Source organism: Ipomoea nil, unplaced genomic scaffold (genome assembly GCF_001879475.1).
Source record: "Ipomoea nil cultivar Tokyo-kokei standard unplaced genomic scaffold, Asagao_1.1 scaffold1074, whole genome shotgun sequence".
Classification (NCBI taxonomy): domain Eukaryota; kingdom Viridiplantae; phylum Streptophyta; class Magnoliopsida; order Solanales; family Convolvulaceae; genus Ipomoea; species Ipomoea nil.
This window is the reverse complement of record NW_017617502.1, coordinates 3927838-3948703: the sequence shown is the minus strand read 5'-3', so window position 1 is coordinate 3948703 and position 20866 is coordinate 3927838. Positions and strand designations below refer to the sequence as shown.

The following is a 20866-nucleotide window of genomic DNA, read 5'->3' as shown; positions in this document are numbered from 1 at the left end:
AAGAAAGTTATAATGGAAGTTATATATATCATGCCAAAATTTAATTGTGTTAATCAAAAAAGTGAAGAAGACTGTGACATTGTCAATGCAAAGACTCGAACCCAAGCCATTCCAAAACTCATACATGTTAGTTATCACCTTGTCTATCACAGCTTTTGTTTATATAATCTGTTTTATAATACTTATATGAATAATGTACTATATATACATATTATATACAATATAGGGTAGGGGTGGGGTGGGGTGAGGGGGGGCAGCTGACCCCCCTGCCCCCCCTCTGGCTCCGTCTATGGCCATCCACAAGAGCATGTGCCTGCTCAGGCAGAGATCGGCCGACTCGGGTAAAGTAACCAGGCCCGGTAGCCGGTGTGTCCTCAACTGGGTTCATATATGAGACGCGGTTGGGCGACCAGCCTCGGTAGTCGGTGTGTCCCTGACGGAATGCCCTGTGGGATTCAGATGGGTGACCAAGCTCCGCGGGCGGTGTGTCCCCGACCGGGTACAACTCAGGAACTCAATCAGGCGACCAGGTTCCGCGGTTGGGGTGTCCTCGCTCGAGTACTGCGGCCCCTCAGAACATCTCCTTGGCAGCCAGAGCATCCCCCGCTGGGTGCACGTCCAGAGACGGTTACAGGCAGATTCTACGGAGATATCCTTATTTATTTAAGTAGTTTCCTTTATTAACTTAGACAGATATGGTATTAAGTATGCCGGATTCCTTAACTAAATTGGCTCTACGTCAACCCTACTTCACTTATAGAATTGGCTCTACGTCACCCCTACTTTCCTTGTAGGAGTCTTGTACCCTAGTATAAATATCCCCACGTGGTCATCGTGTAAGAGACTCTGGAATCTCCGGCACTCGAACGGCCGAAACTCGAGAAATAATACTACAGAGTAAATTACAGTTTTGATCCTATGACTATTAAAGTATTGTTAATTTCAATCCACGACTTTAAAAACTAACAACTTAAAATAATAACTGAAAAAATAAATTATGTACTTTTTCGGTGGAAGACGGAGATTTGAGATCACCGATTTGCTCGTTGTTGTTGCCATCGTTCGTCACACCATTGCCTCACCATTTCACTAACCTTTGAACAAATCATAAATCCTAATTCCTCATATAAACATAGTTTGATTGGAAAATCCAGAAACTCGTCGGATTTATATATATATATATATATATATATATATATATATATATATATATATATATATATATATATATATATATATAGGGAAGGGTTCAGGTGCGGGTATAGCTTCCCGTGCCGTTGTGCGGTTAGATCTGAGCCGTTGATCAAATCTAAATCAATGGCTCAAATCAATGAAAATTAAAAAAAAAAAAAAAAAACGCGTGTTTGGAAGAAAGCCACACACCTTAACTGTTAACTCACGCACATTAAGTACAAAACCCACACACATTAAGTACAAACTCATGCACATTAAGTACAAAATCAACGCACATTGTTGGACAAGAAGACGCACTTTTGGTAGACGCTTTTGGTTTTGGCAGACGCTTTTGGTCATTTAGACGTGCTGCATGGTTCTTCATCCAACACACATTAAGCACAAAACCCACCACTTTAAATATTAACTCACAGACTTTAAGTTTCAACAACTCTGACATTAAGCACAAACTCACGCACATTAAGCACAACCTCACGCACATTAATCACAAAACCCACGCACTTTAAGTATTAACTCACAGACTTTAAGTTTTAACAACTACTCACGTTAAGCACAACCCCACGTACATTAAGCACAAACCTCACACACCTTACGCACAAAACTCACGCATCTTATATACAAAACTCACGCACATTAATCACAGATCCGCTCACCTTAATTTTGACCTAGATGCAAAAATTACAAAATTTCCACCGCATCGTTTTTTAAAATTTTGGTAATCCTGGACGTTGATTTAAGCGAGATGAATGGCCTAGATTAAACCGCAAAACCGCACCTGAACACCCTAACCGCACCAGAACCTAATTCTATATATATATATATATATATATATATATATATATATATATATATATATATATATATATATATATATATATATTGGTAGGGAATACCCCGACCGACATAATGTTACCCCGACCCCTGTGCCTTTATCCTTTTCTTCTTGTCTTTGCAGGTTACAGGTCGGGTTTCTTGAGAAGAACCCGGTCGGTCCCGGACCGGGTAGTGCCCGATTGGCGTTGCCAACCACCTAGCGGTAGCCCTTTAGCGAGAGAGCTGGTGAGAAACACGTGGCGACTCTACGCGTTGACAGGCAGGGCATCCGGGAAGGCGACACGTGGTTGCTACGTGGGAGGCATGCCGGACGGCCGGATTTGTGTCTCCGGCTCCGCGGCTATAAATACCCGCGATAGCGACAGTGTGAGGGACTTTTGGACGATCGATAGATTGTTGTTAGAGAATCCCGACCGCAGTCAGTCGGTACTCAGAGCAACCACTTAGATTGTACTTAGGGCCTTCACTGTGATCAATAAAGACTTTTAATTACTTTAATTGGTCTCGTGTTTATTTAATTACCGCATTACGTGGCAATTAGTACTATTATATATATATATATATATATATATATATATATATATATATATATATATATATATATATATATATATATATATATCGGTGAACGCCTCAGGTGCGGTTGTGCGATTTAATCTGAGTCATTCATCTCGCTTAAATCAACGTCCAAGATTACCAAAATTTATAATAATAATAAAATATAATAAAAAAAACGCGGTGTAATTTTGTAATTTTTGCATCTAGGTCAAAATTAAGGTGAGTGATTTTGTGATTAATGTGCGTGAGTTTTGTATATAAAGTGCGTAAGTCTTGTGCGTAAGGTGCGTGAGTTTTGTGCTTAAGGTGCGTGGGTTTGTGCTTAATGTGAGTAGTTGTTGAAACTTAAAGTGTGGGCTTTTGTGCTTAAAGTGTGTGGGATTTGTTCTTAATATGCGTGGAGTTTGTGCTTAACGTACGTGGGGTTTATGCTTAAGGTGTGTGTGGTTAGTGATTAATGTCAGTAGTTGTTAAAACTTTAAAGTGGGGCTTTTGTGCTTAAGCTGCGTGAGATTTGTTCTTAATATGCGTGGAGTTTGTGCTTAATGTGTGTGGGGTTTGTGCTTAAGGTGCGTGGATTAGTGATTAAGGTCTGTGCGTTAATACTTAAAGTGCGTCAATTTAATGCTTAAGGTGCGTGAATTTGTGCTTAAGGTGCGTGGGTTTTGTACTTAATCTGCGTGAGTTTGTGCTTAGTGTGAGACATTTTAAAATTTTAAGTGCGTGAGTTTTGTGCTCAATGTGTTTTCTTCTATGCTTAATGTGCGTGATTTTTGTACTTAAAGTGACTGATTTGTGTGTTTAAGGTGCTTTGTTTGTGGACTTAAGGTAATAAGGTGCATGGTGATTTGTGTATTTAAGGTGCGTCATGTTAATACTTAAGGTGCGTCCAACCGCACAACCGCACGGGAAGCATCAACCGCACCTGAACCTTTCCCTATATATATATATATATATATATATATATATATATATATATATATATATATATATATTCCTTTAATATATACCAAAATAGATCATTACATTACAAATGTACTAAAATTTAGAACGTTTCTCCTGCATATCACGAAAATCATCTATAATTGAATCTATATTAAATTGCTTTGCAATTTGCTTTTCAATGTACACTAACAAACAATCATTAAGAAATTGATCATCCATCTTGTTACGAAGTGTAGTCTTGACTATTTTCATGGCAGAAAAGATCGTTCTGTAGTAGCTGTGGATACAGGAAGTGTGAGAATGAGAGTTATTATTCTGAACACAAGAGGATAGATGTCCAATTTTCTAGTTTTCACCAACCATTGGCAGAGATTAGAAATACTTTCTAGTGCTCTAAAATCAGGAAGTTGTTGCACATGTTCAAAATGTTCAAGTTGCATTCTTAATTGCAAAATCTCATAATCTGCAAAGTCTTGTGGGTAAAACTTCTCTACCAACTTGCAAATGTCATCAATTCTGAATGATATACGCATTTCTTTTGGATCAAGGGATGAACTTAGAATAATTAACTTCATTGCTTTATCATCAAACCTATTATTCAACTCTTGCAACTGAGAATCAATCACCGCATTAAAAATATCAACTTTGTAATGATATCCAACTGTTAATTCATCTTGTTGATGCCTAGCCCTTCCTCTTCTTGCAATATATTTAGCATCAAAATCTGGCACAGTTATATTGACATTTTCACAAAAAGACTTCACACTTGAAACTAATTCATCCCATCCACTATCTCTTAATTTTTAAATAAGCAATTTAGTAGATGCCACAAGATGCATTGCATTCAATATATCTTGAGATTGGAGTTGCAAAGCTTGGCGAAGCATATTAGAAATCTCAAGAACTTTTCTCATGAGGTGCATTGCATTCAATATATCTTGAGATTGGAGTTGCAAAGCTTGGCAAAGCATATTAGAAATCTCAAGAACTTTTCTCATGAGGTGCATAATGAATACAAATTCAAAAGAAGTCATTACCTCATAAGCTGCATCGGCATCTCACGGTGAGTAGGTATAGTTCAATCTTCAATAATATTAAGTAAAACTTCACATGTTGCACTAAACATTCTCATCAAACTTGATATGGATTTCAAATGAGAACGAGTATTACCCGGTCTTTGTAAAGAACCAATTTCGTTCAGACCCCTCCCACTTTCAAGCTCATCGATACTAAGCAAATGAGCAATATTTGAGGCATGAGCAGCTTTCAACTGGTCATTGCGCTTACATGAAGCCCCAACAACATTAATAATGGAGTTCAACTTAGTGAAAAAGTGATGGACAGGGATGACTTCCTTTGATGAAGCTACTAATGCCAATTGCAATCGATGTGCAAACCAATGAACATAATAAGCATAAGGACATTTATCCAAGATTAAAGCTTTCAATCCATTCCACTCTCCATGCATGTTACTTGCACCATCATAACCTTGTCCTCGAATATTTTGAACATCAAGATTATGACTAGATAAGGTAGAAAAAATACATTCTTTCAATGTTGATGCAATAGTGTCCTTAACATGAACAACTCCAAAGAATCGCTCTTTTATAAAGCCATCACTATCAACAAATCTCAAGACAATTGACATTTGTTCCTTCTTTGATTCATCTCGAGCTTCATCAACAATGATACAAAATTTTGCATCACCAATTTCTTCTCGGATAGCACTTTTTACTTTAGTTGCCAACACTTACAAAATTTGTTTTGTATTGTTGGTGATGTATATGTTGCATTTCGTGGAGCTTTATCAAGAACTTTTGTTACTTCATCATTAAAAGAGGCAATGAAATCAATAACTCTAAAAAGTTTCCACTGTTTGTTGATGTTATTGACTCATCATCACCTCTAAAAGAACATCCTTGAAATGCAAGCCATCTCGTTGCCTCAATTGAAGTTCTCAAGCGAAGTCTATTTTCAACTATTTCTTGAGATGTGAATTTCTCAATATGTTGTGCAATGTGTGATTGTTGGTTCATGAGATCCACACAAGCTTTCTCGGCATTTCGATGAGGGGAGGTGAGATATTTCCCAATATGTGCTAAAAATGAGCAATTTTTTCCATCTCTAACTTTCTTCCATGATCGAAAACCATTGATAGTAAAAGCATGCATCCGGAAGGCCCATCTTGAGTATCAAATAAATAACATGGTAGACAAAATGTTGCATCTTTAGTAGGAGAATATTCTAACCAAGAAGGAAATAATTTAAACCAAGATGCTTGAAAACTACGATGATGCTTTTCTCCAGATTTTGGATACTTTGAAAGCAAACATTGATATGGGTCGGCCTTGATATAGGCTCTCCTAACTTCTTTATGCTTGTCAACGGGGCACATCCATATTGGTAGTCGCAATCCTGGATCACGTTCTAATGCTTGAATGTCAAACTTCTCATTGATTTCAATTCTTTGAGATTTTTCAGGACGACTTTCAAAATTCAATTGATCAACACTTGTAGATGGATTTACTTAAGATGATGAATCTTCATAATTCTTTCTTTTAAAAAAAGTAACAATTCTTCATGTCTTTTTCATTATAGCTCAATCTTCCTATGTTCACAATTAATCACAATGTCAATATTTTGGTAAGTCAATTAAACATTTAAACTAACCAATTAAGTCAATTAAACATTTAAACATATAATGCTACAAGACCCACACACATACGCACTACCGCTACTACAAAGTACAAATTAGTATAATATTATTCATTCAAACCATCAAATGAGTAATGACATAAAACAGATGAGGACAAAGAACTTTAAGACTAGTGGGATACAAATATACAATATTTAATGCACACAAGTCCATCTAGAATTCTGGTATTCAAGTAGCACTTTTAATAATGTAAATAATGCACATAACAAAATTGAAATAAGATTTTAAAAGTGAAATTTATGTACCTTCAAAATAAAAAGAGATGATATGAACCAATGCGAACAAACTGTGAGGTTTCCTTTTTTCAGAACTCCATTTTTTCCTCACTAATAGGAACAACCTATTAAAATAAAGTCTTAAGAGTTTAGTCCTTAGTTTAGTCCTTCTAAGTGCAGTTTAGTGTCAGATTCTGAATTACATTGCACATGCTGTCATGTGAAAATCAATTTAAATTAAAGTATATCTTCACTTTTGTTTTTCTCTTTCTTCTTCAAAAATTTCATCTTTTTTTTTTTTAGTTTTTGGGTTGTGGTTTAATTAATTAATTTGATTATATATATATATATATAGCAATTTCTCTTTCTTTCTTCTCACTTCTTCGGTGTATTTTTTAGGTTTTTATGTTTTTTTTTTTTTTGCCAACCAAATTAAATTCATTTTTGTTGTTTGGAATTATTCAATTGTATGAGTACAGACTGGGACACTGAGTTGTTTAATCTGAATTCTTTGTGTGTTTCTCAACCTCTGCTAGTTTGATGTTAGCCATTAATGGAAGAAAACTAAAAGCATAAACTTAAAGAAATAAAGAAAAGAAACTTTGAACATTGAAATTAATAATAAATGCATTCTTCCATAAAATATATAATAATACAAAATTAAAAAGTAATTATTTAAAGCTTCAAAAAAAAATTTACCAGATTAATTGTTGAAGAGAAGAAGAATAGACATTTGAAGAAGATGGAAATCAAGAGTGAGAAGCCAAATGCTTGTTCTGGAAGAGTAGAAGAAGTATTTGTTTAATTGTTTTGGGAGTTTCAAAACAAAAAATATTTGTTTAATTGTTTTGGGAGGCTCAATGATACTATTGTACCAGGCTAATGTTAAGCTAGGAGGGGCTAATATTTTGTGGGGGAAGGGGCCAAAAAAAATATCTATTATAATACTAAAAAAAATTGGGGGGGAGGGGGGGCAGGCCCCTGCATATACAATATAGCTCCGTCACTGCACGCAGAGACTCCAGAGAGTCAAGTGCTTGCATGTGCTTCCGTACAGCTCAGACGACGATCCGCAGCCGCTCCATGATGGCTTCGGAATCAAATTCGTGGACATTCTTTTTCGCCCTAAGCTCTCTTACCTTATGCAAAATTCACAATAAATGTATTAATAATTTATGGAATTTAGGATCAGATTAAAATTGCCAGTGAGGTTTATCGGATTGTACAGTTTCTTCTTAATTTCAGTCGGATTATTAATTTGATTAGAGACTTGAAATTTCGAAAGCTCTATTTATCTCTAGTAGTCATGTGTCGAGAAGGAATGGATATGAAAGTGCGTGAATCTTTATGGTGAGGCAATGGTGCGACGAACGACGACAGTAGAACGAGCAGATTGGCGATCTCGAACCTGCGTCTTCCACCGGAAAAGTGCATAATTTATTTTTCAGTTATTATTTAAAATTTTGAGGGTAAATTTGTCTTTTTAGGATCATAATTGATAAAAATTGAATAGTTAGGGTACTAAATTGTTAGTTTTTAAAGTCGTAGATTAAAATAACAACACCCCAATAGTCACAGGACCAAAACTGTAATTTACTCTAATATTACATTATTCTCTCAATTACTTTTTTTTTTTAATACAACTGACTCTATTACATTGTAGTATCTGTTCAAACATACTTTCTCAACCTAATGAAGCACAAAGAGTCAATAACGCCTCCACTGAGGCTCGACCACATGACCTCCCACATTGAAGAGGTCACAACATGCCATCTAAGCACAATGTGCTTGGCATTCTCTCAATTACTTTAGTCTTTCGTTAATAGAGGAAAACATTCTCTAAGTATTTTAAAGTAGTGTTGGCCCGCCGAGTGGCATCCGAAAGCTATAAAACCAACGACGGGTTTTTGAGTTTCATGGTTAGTGCAACACATGAATTATATTATTAGGTTGTATATAGGTATAATATAACCCAGAAGATTTATTCAAAAATAATAATAATAATAATAACCTAGAAGATAAGGAGGCAAGTTCCTCTACCTCTCGTTTTTGACCAGTTATCAACTGAATCATGATTAAGAACTAAGGCTGTGCATCGGACGGGTTCGGGCGGTTCGGTTTATAGAACCGTTCACCCGTCCGGATTTCGGATTGGGAAAAACTACCCCAATTCGTTCGAATTAAGTTCGGATTTCCCTCGTTCGGATAGGGTCGGGTGGGGGTCGGGTTTCGGTTTGAAGTCGGATTATAAAACATACCAAAAAAAAAAACTGTAAAAATGTTGAAACTTAATAACTTAAAACTAAATTACCAAAGCTATGTAGGCATTTAGATACATAATTACATATTGCAATTTGCAAATTGTAATTACAATTCACAAAAGTTAAAAGTTAAAACTGACCAATTCCAGTTTCCAACTGGTGTTCAAAAAGCATGAAATGAAGTTCACAAAATGACAAAATCAACAATTCTCAAACAACACTAAACTACTAAAGTACTCAGCAGTCAGCAATCAGCAATCAGCATTAGTCACCAATCAGCCTTCAGCAATCAGCATTCATCCATTCCTCATCTTCCTGCTCAATTATAAAACCATTAAAGGCTTTAAACTTTAAAGCCAATAAAAACAAAGAGAAGTAAAGAACTACATGTCTACATATGACATATCAACTGAAGATAATAAATAATAATAATAATTAATAAGAAATGCTCAGATTGCTTTTTTTCATATCATTTTAGAGTTGGGGGCAAATTGCTTCATGAGTTTTGTCTCAGAGCAACATACCAAACACCCAAAGTCCTTTTAATTCAGACAAATGGTGGAAGCATCATCATAGCCATAACTAAACAGAAAGGAGAATATGAGAGGAAAGGAAGTGATATACCAGAGATCTAACTGAGTAAGGGCAGCAACATTTATAAAAAAGTTACCAAGCCACTTAGCAATTAGCAGTTCTGGAATCTTACCTGAGTTGCCTCAAAGAGTCCACACATTTAGCAATCAAACTAAAGAGAAAGTCAGAAAGCAATGTTATATAAACTAATAAATTATAAAAGTATTACAGCAATTGTTGGGAGTGTTCCAACATAACTTAGTGAAGAACCAGCAGCTCCAGTGGACAATTCTGCACCAAAAGGAAAAAAAAAAAAAAAAAAAAAAAAAAAGAGTTTAGAAAAGGTAACAATTAACAATTTATAAATTTGAAACCTAGAAAGTTAGAAAATAAAAAGAGTACCCTTCTCTAATCTTTCAACATCATCCAAGTTTTCCTCAACAGAGATTGGATGATTGGGTGCCCTCAACCAATCTTGTGCACATACTAGGGCTTCAACAATTTTAGGAGTTAAGGAACTCCTAAAGGCATCTAATACCCTACCACTAGTACTGAATGCACTCTCAGAGGCAACAGTTGAAATGGGAACAGCCAGCACATCCCTTGCCATTCTAGAGAGTATAGGAAATCTATCACTGTTAACCTTCCACCATCTTAGGACATCAAAGTCCACATTTTCTTCATCTTCCACTAATTTTTCACTTAGATAAATCTGGAGTTCAGTTTCTTTACTGCTTCCACCAGTCTCCATTATCTCTTTTTTAAGCTGGCTTTTCATTCTAGCCTGAGGTTTTCCAACTGAAGTTTGAGAATGGACAGGTTCAGATTGCGTAGATTGCACAGTAGGGGATGCAGACTGCACATGGTAGGTGGCTGTGTAATCATTAAACAGCAGAACCATAGAAGATTGAACATTTTCAAAGCATGATTTTCCTTTATCATCACCATATAACTGGGCAAATTGGGCAGGCATGTACTCAATCTTATCCCTAGGATCCAAAATATTGGCATAGAATATCAAAAAGTTCATTTTTTCAGGATCTCCCCAATATTTTTCAAATTTTTGTTTCATATGAGACCCCATTTCCTAAAAAAAACAGACATAACATAGAAAAAATTAAATCAAAGTCGAAAACAATTCACCAGCATGCAACCTAAGTCAGAAAATCTGGTAAATGTCTCTAGAAATGGTCCACCTAGAAGGGATTTGAAACCTAGGACAAGCAACTAAAATGAATTTCCTAAAGCCATTTCCCTCAACAATCCTAAAGGGAAGTTCATCAACAATGATCATCTCACATAATGCCCTCCTAATAGCCTCTTGGTTGAAAGCCCAAATCCCCAAAACCCCCTCAGAAGCTTCTGTTCCAGAGGTATTAAAGGTGAGAAGAGACTGCCTTGTATCCTTTCAATGAGGATTTTTTAGGCAGGCCACCATATGGTTTTTCAATGAGGAAGTGTCATGCTTTTTACTTTCACATTTATAAATTTTTGCACAATAAAGGCATTTGCTCTTAACTACTGGTCCCTCAGTTTCACCTTCAGCAGGTGGACCACGGATCTTTTCAAAATGATCACATACTATATTACTATGGATCTAGACTCCACCTCTTTCCTCTTCTTTGTAGGAACAACAGGAGGAGAAGGCATAGGATTTGTCTGAGGATTTCTCTCAGTACCTGGAGCTTCTACTCCATGCTCCTCATCAATTGAGGTTGGAGGGTGTCCAGATGCACTGATATTTTCCATCTATAAAGATGGGCATCAGTATCCAAATAAAGTAGACAACCAAACGGATTTGAGATTACAAATCATAAATAGGTAACATATTTACATATTACAACATATTTTAGATTAAAGCTTCCACCATACAATCATACATAGAAGTATAGAACATAGTCAACATAGTCAAGCAGATTACATATTACACTTCCACCATTAAATCCATAATCAGATTTGCATTTTTCAAATCATCATCTAAATGGAATTGCCCAAACCTTACTGCCTTAAGACTCAAGAGGTTTAGGGCTCTCAACTGCTCATACAATCATGAATCAACACAAATACACAATACAATTCAATCTCATAATTCATAAAATCCATAATCACATTAATCAAATTTAGGCTTCCACCACTACAATATGTAACATAATTACATATATACAGTCTGTACAAAGTTAAGGGTCCGATTACCATAAACATGAAACCATATATCATGAATTTGACAAATTCATCATTTATATGGAAAGCCCCAAAAATTAGGGCTTAGTGAGCCAGTGAGTCACTGAGACACTGACTCACGTATAAATTAGGGCTCACAAACTCACAATTTCATCACAAATCGCAGAATAATGCAAATAATCAGAATATACAGAAACCCCACAAACTATCCAAGTATGAAGTATCAATCATAAATTGTAACCCTAAAAAAACAGTATTAAAAACATGTTTTCAATTTTCGATTACTTGATTTCTCCAATATTTTCCCGGAGAACTAGGTCTTCAACTCCACTCTTCAAGCAATCAACACAGCACACAGGGACACTGGACGTCAGGACACAGGGGCTTCCACCAACGCTTCGCTGGCTTGAGAGTTGAGGCTTCCACCACGGTCCACTGCTCAAGAGAGTAGGGCTGTGCAGAACGAGTGAACTACAGAACCCTCGAAGGAGTCGATTAGTCGAACCCTCTGAGAGACTAACTGACTAAGACTCTGAGAAGATAAGAGATGAAGAGTGTCTAAGTCTCTGAGACTCTGAGACTCTGAGAGTCTGAGTCTCAGAGAGGGTGAGACTTGAGAGAGTGAGAGATTGAGAGAGAACTGAGAAGTAGAAGCTGCGCAGCTGAAATGGTGAGTAATGAAACCCTAGCTCCGTATAACACACACACACACACACACACACACACACACACACACACACACACACACACACACACACACACACACACACACACACACACACACACACACACACACACACACACACACACACACCACATATATATATATATATATATATATATATATATATATATATATATATATATATATATATATATAATGCCCACACGACATCGTATTATGCATATACATATACTCTATATATATAGTTTCGGGTTGTCGGACGGATCGGGTTGCTTTTAAGCAAACCCTAACCGATTATATATTTAATCGGAAATTCGAAATAAGGGTGTCGGGTTGCATGTCGGGTTCGGTTATCCACTCCGAGAGCTAAGGCGGGGCGCGGGTCAGATGGGTTTTTCGGGTTGGACGGGTTGTGCACAGCCCTATTAAGAACTCCTTATTGTTCTTAGTCTTGGTTTCGATATGGAAGCCATTTGATCGAATGTCCCTGAAACTCAGCAAGGTTCGTTTAGATTGGGATACAATAAAACATTTTCAATTAGTAGCTATGTACCTTAGGGAGGATGATGGATGCTTTTCTGGAGCCCACTATTTGTACCTCCTCATTAGTAATGGTAGTAATATTACTACTTGATTAATTCAAGGTACGAAAAAATCTTATATACGTAAGGATAGTATGTGTGGTTGCACTATCCACCAAACACAATGTTGGTTCATGCTCCATTTTATGGACAACGATAGATTTCACAATGTTGTAAGATCTGAGAGGTAAAAACAAAAATAATCTAAAAACATAATAAGTCAATCAAAGTTATATTCCTCATTTATGTCCATGTTTTTAATACTAATCATTTTGTACATTGTGTTTTTAGAGTTGTACTATATAATTTTTTGGACAAAAATACCTCTACCGTTATAACTTCCGTTATCTTTTCCATTATTGTTACCATGCACATGCATCCACCATATATTTTCTTATATTCTTTAATGATAATAATATTTGTAGTCATTATATATTGGATTATTATAATAAGTAAATTTGATTTCTTATAGATTTTAATTAGTAGGAATTTATTAGTTATTTTAAAAAATATAAATATTGGGCACATGTTTTTGCACATCGTGCATAGAAAAGACTAGTAATAATAATAATAATCATCATTATATCAAAGAAGTGATCACGAGGAGTAGCTCCTTTCGAAAAATAAAATCCTTCTAGGAAGTAAAACTCGAGAAGTAAAGAAATTCCTTTAGGGAAGTAGGGTGCCTTCGGAAGGTAACCAACTGGAAGGTGCCCTCGGAAGGTAACTTACTTTAACTTCGGAAGGTTACTAACTTTTACCTTCCGATCAAAAGGTTGAACGATCACGTCTTCTATCACCAAACGAGAATTTACTGAACTCGCACTTGACGGAAGCAACTAGTTGACTTGGGCTCTAGACATCGAAATTCATCTCATGTCTAAAAACTGAATTAAACCATTTTTGTCAAATGTCAAGTCATAATGTACTAACGCCTAGAACGCGCAGACTCTAATTGTTTTACGTCACCACTTGAACCACGACATGAAAATAAATACTTGACTGAAAAGGACCCTTTTTCCATTATGGAAGTCCTTGAATGACCGTTTTGATCCACAGTAATTGATTTTCCTTCCCCAAGTCCAATTTAACTAGCTTAATCTTAGGTTTCAAGACTATAAGTTAGTGATTGATTACAATTCGGCGCTTCATAAAATAGTCTAGCGACTAAATCTCTGCAAACAAGAAATTTTTTAAAAAAAATTAATTAAAGGAGAATACTACATGTACTCCAAGTTTCTACTCCCAATTTTTACTCTCACACACAAAATCTTGATGTAGATACTTGTATTGGGACCCACATTAAAAAAAAAAAAAAAAAAAAAAAAAAAGAGTAGCCTATCAGTACCCGCATCATCAAAAAGTAAAATTTAAAGAATATAATTTGAGAATCTATGTAGTAAAACTCTTAATTAAAAAGACCCACTTACTTTTCATGCCACCTTGTACCTCAATTTTACTTTAAACTAAATACATGAATCTAAAATTCTTAATAATGTAACATTCACATAAATCAATCTTCTCAAATGTAACCAAACGCCGCCTACAAATTTGAATCAAATGGATAAACTTATAAATAAATAAATAAATAAAATTAAAATTCAAAACAAAACCTAATTTGGACTTCCACTACTTCTCATCGGACTTCACTAGACTGCCGAGGCGCCGACTGTAGACGACCGTCTTCCGTCGACGATTGACAGCGGCAGGCGGCAAAGGAATGCAATTCTGCTGGCTGCTGCAATCTGCGAATTCTTCGTTTTGGCTTTGATTATTGCGGTAAATCCATCACTGTTCTACATGAATACATTATTGATGATTCTAAGTTTTTTTTTAAAAAAAATTTTTTATAATGATATATAATACGGAGTATTATCTATTTTGTATTTCCCACTTTAGCTAGAAATTTCAGATTTTTAAAACTCTTTTTTTGTTCGCTTTTTGCCTTTTCGCTAGCTTGAAGAATTGAAGAACTGTACTGAGTACCTGGATAATGGATTTTTGCATTTATGTATTCTCTTTGACTATAAATTGCATATTGGTTAGTTTTGATAATTTGATTGAAGCCACCATGGAGAGAACTGAGAAGAAGTATTATATGCTATAGTGTTATGCCATCATTTTTATATGGTTAGTTTTGTGCATTTCTCAATTCTCTTTATGAATTCATTCAATTCAAGCTAGCTGTCTGCAGTCTGGCAGTCTTTAAAATTTTAATGTACTTGAAATGTTTTTTTATTTTTAGAATTTTTTTTTAATTATTAATTCTTTTACAGCTTAATTAATTGGGTTGTATGAAATTTACAGTGTTTTATGGTACTGAAATGGTAGGTAATTGTTGAATTGTTGGTTCACTTGGTTGTCTATTTCTGTTATTGTTGAAAACTTGAGGTTGAGGAGTGAGGGCTATGTGTAAAATGAATGAAGATCTCCTTTACTTTTTTACCCCACTAAATACAAATCATGGCTCCGCCACTGGGTATAAACTGTTTTGTGTAATATCTTTTAAGATTTGTTCATTTGTGTAATAAATCTTAATATAATGTGTTTTATGCAAAGTATTTTGAATTCAGTGGCTTGTCTTTGCAAGTATTGACATATTGCCATGTTGTATTACATGACCAATTTGAGCCTTTACTACGTTGCTATTTAATTGAAAATTGAAATCTGGAGATTTGATTTGAACTTTAGAAGCTACTTGCCTACTCATTCAATTTAAACATTCGATTAAGTTTTGACTGTGATAACCACTTGCCTTTTGCTTTTTTAATCACTAACTTTCAGTTCATTATATTTAGATTTAGTATATTTAATCACTAAGTTCATTTTTATGTTTCTTTTGTTACATGCAGTGAGTTGACCGTGTTTGTAGAAGTTGAGAAAGATTGAGCCACAGAGAATGATACGTTCCACCATGGAGGCTGGTGTAGTTCTCAGCTCTCATCCCCACCTCTTTACTATGGCACACTTAAAAGCTCAAGGCATGTTTAATGCTTTTCACTGCTTTGGAATGGTTCACAGTTACTTCTACATACAAATTTGTGAAATAGCTTGTACTTCCTGTTGACTAATTGAAAATTGTAAAACATATATACTGTTTGACGTTTAGCATATTGTTTCAGTCTAGCATTCTTCAACATGACTTTATTTTTTCTTTTCTCATTCGTTTTACATTTTGTTTATAATCAGGCAAGCAACCTTTGCATAATCTTGATTTCTGTCGTTCACCATCGACTAAGCCACGTGTGTCCCTTAAAGCAACCTCAGAATGCAGTAGATGGAATTTTTCAACGTCAAAGGTGCCCTTTTTATCTTATAGGAAGAAAGGGTTAACCGTTCTTTCCTGTGACCAATATGTGAATGACCATGTGAATGTCAAGGCGGCTTCTGCTGAGTCTCTAAACTTTGAACTTTCTATGCCAATGCTTAATGAAGAGAAAACTGCCGATACCTCTCATGATTTAAACGAGTATAAATCCTTGCATCAGCAGAGACCCAAGGCATTTAGAAATATATTTTTGAACTTTGTAAGGGTGGGTTCAGTCATTGATGATGCTGCTGAATCTTTTTTCAAGAGTGAGATACGCAGGAGGCTTTTTGTGACTGCTGTCTTGATCTTAATTAGTCGCGTGGGGTACTTTATTCCTCTTCCTGGATTTGACAGGAGATTGATTCCCCATGACTATCTTGGCTTTGCCTCAGGATCTATTGGTAAGTCATTGCTGTTTCTCTCATGCTGATGCTTCACATGGAGTACTGTTATTATCACTTAAAAAATCATTTGATTAGCCAAACTAAGCAATTATAACTTTTTTTTTCCTGAATTACCATATATCAAGTCTCTTACACTGAAAGTTAATATGTTCCATTTCCATCTAGAAATTGACAATTTTAGAGTCCTTTGCAGATGAATTTGGTGATAACTCACAAGAACTTAAGCTTTCACTTTTCAGCCTCGGAATAAGCCCTCAAATTGGAGCATCTATTCTCATGCAGGTTAGGAGTTGGCCCTCACTTTAGAAATAGAGTTCTAAATGGTTACCTGAAAGTTCATTTCTTTTCATTTTTAATGGTTTAATGTTTTTCTTACCCTTCTCTTAGCAAGCTTGTAATTTGTGATATAGTTATTATTTGGGTGTAAATAACTTGTTTGATTCATTGCTAAATAATGTCTTCAGTTGAGTGGTGGAAGATACTCCCTATTCTCATGTATGTACATAAGAACATAAGCTTATTTGATTAGTTCATTGCTGAATAAGCAAAATGGTTGGGTTTTCCTTTTTAAAGCCCTTTTGGATGCGTTCTGTAAATTCCAAATACCCTACTTTATAACAATCTGAGAAGTGCAATTTTTCTTTTGCTTAGATACTTTGTCATATTCTTCCTTCCTTGATCAAACTGCGAAAAGAAGGCATAGGTGCTCAGGAGAAGATCAAGAGCTATATGTGTGTCTAGTTATCCATTTCAGCAGTGAGACCAGTTTTTGTTCACTATCTGTGGATAACTTTATTTTAATTACTCTGAATGGATAACAACTTACTAATTTTGATTATGTTTCAGATGGTGGATTGCACTTGGTTTTTCAATTTTTGAGGCTTTGATTCTTGCCTTCTATTCTCTTCCATATTCCATATATGCAGCGAGTCAGAGGTATTATTATTGGAGAATTTTAAAGCAATTCCATCTTACTGTTTATGTAACATATTATTTATAGGTATCTGACCTTGCAGTATCTGGTTTAATATTGCTATTTTGGTGTTTTATCTCTGTTGAGGTTTCCATCCAAATGTAGTTTTCTTATCATGTTCACTTTGTTATGCAGCACTCCTGTGCCCCATTACAGCTTTGTGCTCATGTGCCAAAATTGTTATATATCTTTATTTGCACATCTCTTTTCTGTTAGCTATTGTTCTTATAATGGAATCTGATTTTTTGAAAGGATAATGGAATCTGATTAATCTCTAAGAAAGTATCTATTTCATCCCCCTTTTGTGACCATGATATATTGCAGGGCAAAGCATGTGATGGTGACAACTTTACTATTGGTGTGTGGTGCACTGACTATGACATGGATTTCTGACAAAATATCAGAGTATGGGTTTGGTAAGTCTAAAAATTTATGAACTCTTCGTAGAGCAGTCTAGTGCTCTAGCAAAAGAAGCATTACTCCATAAAGAGTGCCTACATGCCAAAATTGCATTGAATTGGAAACCATTATATAAATAAATGTAGTTCACGGTTACTTATGATTATTTCTTAAACGTTGTTTATTCCTTGAGCTCTCTGAGTATTAATTGATGGATCAGGTCAAGGATCAACTTTGATTATATGCGTGGGGATTCTTACTGGCTACACAGATACATTGTACAAGATGTTAAATCAACTCTCAGGTGGCTGGCAATTTATTTACTTTATATATGTTTGAACCATTGCCTTGATATAATGATACTCTTCTAGTCTTTGACTTGAACTTGGATTTATAATGGAGAAAACCTTTAGCCTAAGCTACAATTCTTAAGCTATTGAATAGGGTTTTAATGTTTATTTCTGGGGCATTGTAGATCGTTCTGCTAAGTAACATGTTGAATAGTAGGGACTAGGGAGTCAAAGTTAGGGAATTTATTTTAGGAATAAAGGATAGATTGGTGGTGATTTTCAGTTTCTCCTATGATTATGTTTCTTGATTTTCAGCTTCCTGATTTTGAGAAAAGAATTAAGTTTAATTAAAGTAGTTTGTCTATATGCTGCTGTAATCACCATCCAATCTTGTTTTTTGTCTATTAACCTTTTAATGCTAAAGTTCATGAATTTTCTTCCCCCTCCATTGCAGGAAGTGCTGCAAGCTGGTTGCCTTTTATACTTGCAGTAATTGGAGTTTTTACATTGGTTACCATTTGGGCTGTTGTTGTGACTGAAGGTTGCAGGAAAGTTGAGCTGCATTATTATGGCTCCAGACTTGCTTCGGCTGCTAGGTGATCTTATCTTTACTATCCTTATGATTGGCATTTTATCTGCCTTCTCACCCTCTGAAAGGTTATAGCCTATGGGTGAGTTGAAGGTTTCAATATTCTGGGGACAGGAAGCTGGACATTAGGATTTTTTTCTTTAGAATTAAGTAGAAACTAGAAATTAGGTTTTCCATTTTTATTGGAGATAACTATTGATTGCATAAGAGTAGAAGATCTAGATACATGGAATACTGTCAATTTTGTTAATATTATTACAACATTGATATTAACGGAGAATTCTGTGCCTTGTGCAGAGACAATTCTCCAGATACCAAGGTTGAGCATTATATACCATTCAATATAAACCCAGCAGGGATGCAACCCATTCTTGCTACCTCGTATCTCTTTGCCTTCCCTACAATTGTTGCAAGGTTATCTTTTTTGCTACCGACTTTGATGATTGTTAATATAATATCTATTACGCAATAGACAATGTAACGTTTATGGCATAAATTTATTTAAGTTTGTTTTTGGCAGAATCTTTGGTTCACGGTTTTGGGAACATGTCAGCAATGTTCTGAATCCTGAAACTTCTCGTGGAGCAGGGCCATGGGTTTACTACACATTATATGCATTTTTTGTCTTTCTGTTCAATATATTTGACATAGTAAGTTCCTTCTGCATAACACTTTCCATATTTGCATTAATGTCTGTTAAGATTCAATCATTTCAACAATTATACGATGCATGCTTTTTTGGTATATCAAGATTGTATTCCACCTTATATTCTACAATTAGAAAAACAGAATATGACTGTAAACTTGTTTCAGGCCAACATGCCAAAGGAAATTGCTGATTACCTAAATAAGATTAGTGCCAGAATTCCAAATATAAAGCCTGGAAGAGCCACAATTGAATACTTGAAAAAGATCCAGGCATCAACTCGGTTCTGGGGTATCCATATAGATGAACTGTTTTTACTCCCCCCAACCCCCCATATATTCCATTTTGGTTTAAATGTGCTGAATGCTCTGCAGGTGGTGTCTTGCTAAGTATATTGGCTACTACATCTACTATTCTTGATCATTATTTACGCCAACTAAATAATGGATTTTCCGTGGGATTTACATCAGTTCTAATAATTGTAAGTTTGTTTACATCCCTCATTGCTTGCTGTCATCTCATGTTTCTTGAAATGCCTTCCCCTTATTTGGTCATTTCTTAGAACATTAATTATAAGAGATGCTTCAGAATTATATTTCAAATTCCATTCTTCGGATCAATTCATGGAGATTTGTTTTCTTAGAATTAATTTGGCTGCAGCCATTCTTGAACGTCACTAAAACAAATTCAGGATCAATTAACCTTGTTTTGGATTAGGCGAACCATACATCCCTTTGTGCTTTGCTAACTAGACTTCTCTTTGTGCTTTGCTAACTAGACTTCTTATTGATTACTGACGTCTTTTTCCCAATTGTATTTTGATTCCCTCCCCCTTTTTTAGGTGGGATCAATCATCGAACTGAGACGATCTTATCAAGCATACAACGTAATGCCCAGTCTAAGTAAGGCACTGAAGCGATATGGAGTATAAGATCTCGATGGGGGCTTTGTTGTTGTGGTCAACGATCAAATTCAGGGTATTCTTAAATGTGAGTGTACTAGACCTGCTTCACCTACACAAGTACCTTGGATTTGTGCAGCTTCTTAGCCCATCTCCACCCCCAGAAGCAAACGAATTACAATTACTTGCAAAATCATATACGCGAAAGCGAAAGGGGAGGAAGACGAAACATAAAAAAGAAAAGAAAGAAATGTAACTTAAATCTGGGATTAGCAAGGGACTTGCAGTAATGTAACATATTTTATTGTTAGTTTTATTTCTTCAAATTATTTGTAGAATGTTATATTGTACTTGGATGAGTAGAGCAAATGTGTTGTAAGAGTAGGATTCGTTTTAATTGATATTCAACACATGATATCTTTTGAATTGAGAAGAGTATGAAACATCATTTTTTTTTGTTAATTTCGCTTTTTGTTCTTAACAAGTGAATTTTTTGGGATGTGATAGTGGGTGATGTACAAAATAATTTTTACTAACTTTTTATTATTTTTAATTGCTATATACATTAATTATGGTTGTGAAAATCTAAAAATGTATAGGAAAGATCATGC

At 35.3% G+C, this 20866-nt stretch overlaps 1 protein-coding gene across 1 annotated transcript; it reads left to right on the top strand.

Annotated features, from left to right (window-relative positions):
- Nucleotides 1-14353: 14353 nt before the first annotated feature.
- Nucleotides 14354-20717, top strand: LOC109182879 (preprotein translocase subunit SCY2, chloroplastic). Its single transcript, XM_019333110.1, has 14 exons — nucleotides 14354-14522; nucleotides 15596-15724; nucleotides 15933-16454; nucleotides 16651-16739; nucleotides 17109-17188; nucleotides 17304-17393; nucleotides 17755-17846; nucleotides 18050-18133; nucleotides 18574-18715; nucleotides 19006-19122; nucleotides 19229-19358; nucleotides 19522-19645; nucleotides 19729-19835; nucleotides 20196-20717. Exons 2-14 carry the CDS (start codon nucleotides 15643-15645, stop codon nucleotides 20283-20285), a joined length of 1749 nt encoding a protein of 582 aa, XP_019188655.1. The 5' UTR covers nucleotides 14354-14522; nucleotides 15596-15642; the 3' UTR covers nucleotides 20286-20717.
- The last annotated feature ends 149 nt before the right edge of the window (nucleotides 20718-20866 follow it).

Excerpts from the sequence above, each read along its gene's own strand:
- LOC109182879 (XM_019333110.1), top strand. The coding sequence starts at position 15,643 with ATGATACGTTCCACCATGGAGGCTGGTGTAGTTCTCAGCTCTCATCCC. Across the intron at positions 17,394-17,754 it reads ATATATGCAGCGAGTCAGAG|GGCAAAGCATGTGATGGTGA; the intron begins GTATTATTATTG and ends GATATATTGCAG. Across the intron at positions 19,836-20,195 it reads TTACATCAGTTCTAATAATT|GTGGGATCAATCATCGAACT; the intron begins GTAAGTTTGTTT and ends CCCCTTTTTTAG.